We start from the raw sequence: 3167 nt of genomic DNA, 5'->3' as shown, positions 1-3167 counted from the left end.
CTCCTGCCCCCCTTGCTTCTTGTCGGGATGGACACCCCTTAGGCCGTGAGTATCGTTTCCTTAAGGAACTCACCGGGGTTAAGAAAATGAAACAACATAAATTAAAAATGAAACTATTCTTATTTAATTTCAAAACATCATTTCAAAACAAAAACAAAAAATGTGTTCAGAATCAATTTGGAATCTAGAGAAAAATCTTTCCTTTTTAGCAAACAAATCACAGAAAAAGATTTTTTTCCCCCCAACTAGCTACATTCCAAAAGTGACTGCTGAAGTTGGGGTGAGATGAGAGAGTTGCCAGATGAACAGCTATAAACTTATACAGGCAGTCCTCAGACTTACGACACAATTGGTTCCTGAGATCCGCTTCTTAAGTCAAAACGTTGCAACTCGGAACGGATTTTCCCATAGGAAACAAAGTTATAAATGGGGATTGGTTCCTGAACCAAGGCCCAATACCCTATTTTCACCAAAAATAACCCAGAATTTTGTACTCAATCAATTATAGATGAGTAATATAGCTACATTCATGTATTTATCTTGTAAATAGCAATCATATAGATTTGGAAGGACTTCTTTGAGGAGACTTTGCTGGACGTTTTGAAAGGCTCTTGGTTGGGCTTTTTGAAGGGTTCTTGGCTGGAGTCTTCTCAGCAGTCTTGGCTGCAGGTTTTTCTGGAGTCTTGTCTGCCTTCTTAAATAAAGTGTCCAAGGAAGTTTGGACAGATGTTGTCCAGGGAGATGGGTGATGCAGCAAACTTGTTCACTGGCGTGGCTTGGCATCAGATCAAGTGTTATAAAGTCAAAACTGACACCAGACAGTTGAAACAGGGTGTCAATTTATAACCATTGTGAGTGTGCAATGTTGTAACTCTAAAGGTTGTAAGTCAAGGACTGCCTGTACCATCTGGTCTTGGCTGGGTGGCCTACCTAGCAGTACCATCATCATAGATCACTGTACTTACAGCCTTATTTTTTCTATCCCATAAACTGAAGCATTCTGATAAGGACAACTCACTCTGATCCAAGACAAAATTAGACATCAGTGATCTGACAGGAGTTCATTTTGTTGCCAGTGACTTTATGTCATATGTTTTCTATGTCTGTCCCATTTTGCTTCAAATGTGCCACTGCTCTCTGGGGTGTATTCTGCTTGAAAAGGGCATCCTGTACACTGAAAAGACCTATTATAATAGTGTTAGGAGCTCATGTCAGAAGACACTAGCAAAAGATATCTCCAAAATATGCAAAAATTCCAAGGGGCTGCCATCTACAAGGAGAGCAGGCTGATGCTCCCTTCAAGGGAACATCCTTTATTTTTGCTACTGTCAAAACCTTGGAGCTTTATTTTTGTCTTCTGGAACCACAGAGGTTAGGATCAACTAGGCGGAGAAACTGCCTACCATTTTTCAAGGCAGCATCAGAACATCTGAATCTCTGGACACTTCTTTATCCATTTGACCATTAAAGCATATACCATTTCATAGCCTCTTCTACCCGAAGTCTTCCCAGATATTTATATTCCCAGAAAGGTTATAGTTCCTTTGTTTCAGAACAAGGAGATCCTGCAGGTGCTCTCCAGGGATAAGCTTATCCTCATATAAGAAAAAAATGAGAGCTGTTGTCATTTGTCACAGTTCTGGATCATGCCCATCTCCATCTCTCGGGGCATGTCTACACATCGCCCTTTGGCAAAATAACGGCATGCTTTGTCACTGTACAACGCGCTACGGCAACGTAGCGATCACGAGGGTCTATATGAGATTACCTGCTATGTCACCGTAGTAGTGAGTTCCCCGCTTACAGCGTGCCGCTCTGATGACGTAGCAGGGAAATTGAAGTGCGCATCGCCCATGCTGCACTGTGCTTTAGTACTTCCAAAAGGAAGTACTAAAGCATGGCACCATAGCAACATCGCCATACAGTGACATGTAGACATACCATCTATGTATTAGTTCATGATATATTGACTTAAAGGCTACTACAGATCAAGTCTTCATATCCTCTTCACTAAATTAACTTCCAGATCCAGCATCAACCAGAAAAGAACCATAAACAACATGATGACAAATCACAAAGATCCTGAGAAGCTAAGATGTCTAAAGGTGGTAGACTCAGAGAACTGTGTAGGCCTGACCACAGAAACAGTAATGCTAATTAACCAGAAATTATAGCTGTCTGTGATGGTGCAGAAGTAATCAAAGCCTAGCAACAGAGCCTGCAAATGCCTTCCACACTGCTCCCTATTTTTCTGGTGCCAGTAGGACACATAGTAGCAAACAAAGTGTATCTCTGGAAAATGAAACACATGTTTACAAATGGCCTGGTGTTATCACAAACTTAAAGAGCACTTTTTTCTTCTGTGCAGGTTCAGTACCAGAAATTCTTTCAAATGATATTTGTGCTGGGAATTGGTGGGACCTTCCAAATAGGCTTTCAAGTTGCCATGATCACCTACACTTCCATGGTAAGCAGAGCTGCTAAAATTCCTGTGGTTAAGTGTGCATTGGGTCTACACCTGGCTCAACGATGCTACTTCGGGGGTGCATCAACACATGCGCCCAACGCTGCAGTTGTTACTGTGCTGTCATTTAATACTTGCTTTAGCAAACACTGAATGACTGCATAGTAACCGCTGTTACTACGCAGTCTTGGTGGCACATAGGTCATTTCCAACCCTACTGTGCAGTAGCAACAAGGTACTACACAGTAGGCCTGTGCAAAGTGGCTAGTATTTGCTTCCGATTCGGATTCGGCCAATTTTGGGGACAGTGATTTGGTTTGGTGATTCGAATCACAGTCCCCGAATCAATTCGGCCGAATCTGATTCGGGGATTTGGTTGCTGCTGAATCAGCCTAATCCCCAAATCACACAGGCCCCATCCCCCGCCTGCTGTCCCAGCCCCGCCCACCTCAGCTCCTGGCTCTTTGGGAAAAAAAAAGGCCGCACATACCAGATGCTGCCAGGCAGGGGAGTGAATCCCCACTGCGCCATGCTGCTTGAGGGGCTCTGCCATAAGCCTCCTGGCCCCCTCCCACTGTCCCAGCCCTCCACCCATGGCTGCCCTTTAAAACAAAAAACAAAGGCCTGACTCGCCAGCTCCTGCCTGGCAGGGGGCGATCCCCACTGCCACGCACTGCATGGGGGGCTCTGCACGAGCCCCTAA

At 44.1% G+C, this 3167-nt stretch overlaps 1 protein-coding gene across 2 annotated transcripts in view; it reads left to right on the top strand.

Annotated features, from left to right (window-relative positions):
- LOC109290411 (solute carrier family 2, facilitated glucose transporter member 11-like) overlaps positions 1–3167 on the top strand; it is a 23495-nt gene that overhangs the window by 2101 nt on the left and 18227 nt on the right. For both annotated transcript variants that reach the window (XM_019506904.1, XM_019506905.1), the window contains exon 2: positions 2369–2467. In XM_019506904.1, the coding sequence (XP_019362449.1) occupies positions 2369–2467 (99 nt within the window). The remainder of the gene's footprint in view (positions 1–2368; positions 2468–3167) is intronic.

Source organism: Gavialis gangeticus, unplaced genomic scaffold (assembly GCF_001723915.1).
Source record: "Gavialis gangeticus isolate Ggan-Ray unplaced genomic scaffold, GavGan_comp1, whole genome shotgun sequence".
In the NCBI taxonomy this organism is placed as follows: domain Eukaryota; kingdom Metazoa; phylum Chordata; order Crocodylia; family Gavialidae; genus Gavialis; species Gavialis gangeticus.
Note: the sequence above shows the minus strand (reverse complement) of the source record. Positions and strands in the feature narration are given on the sequence as shown.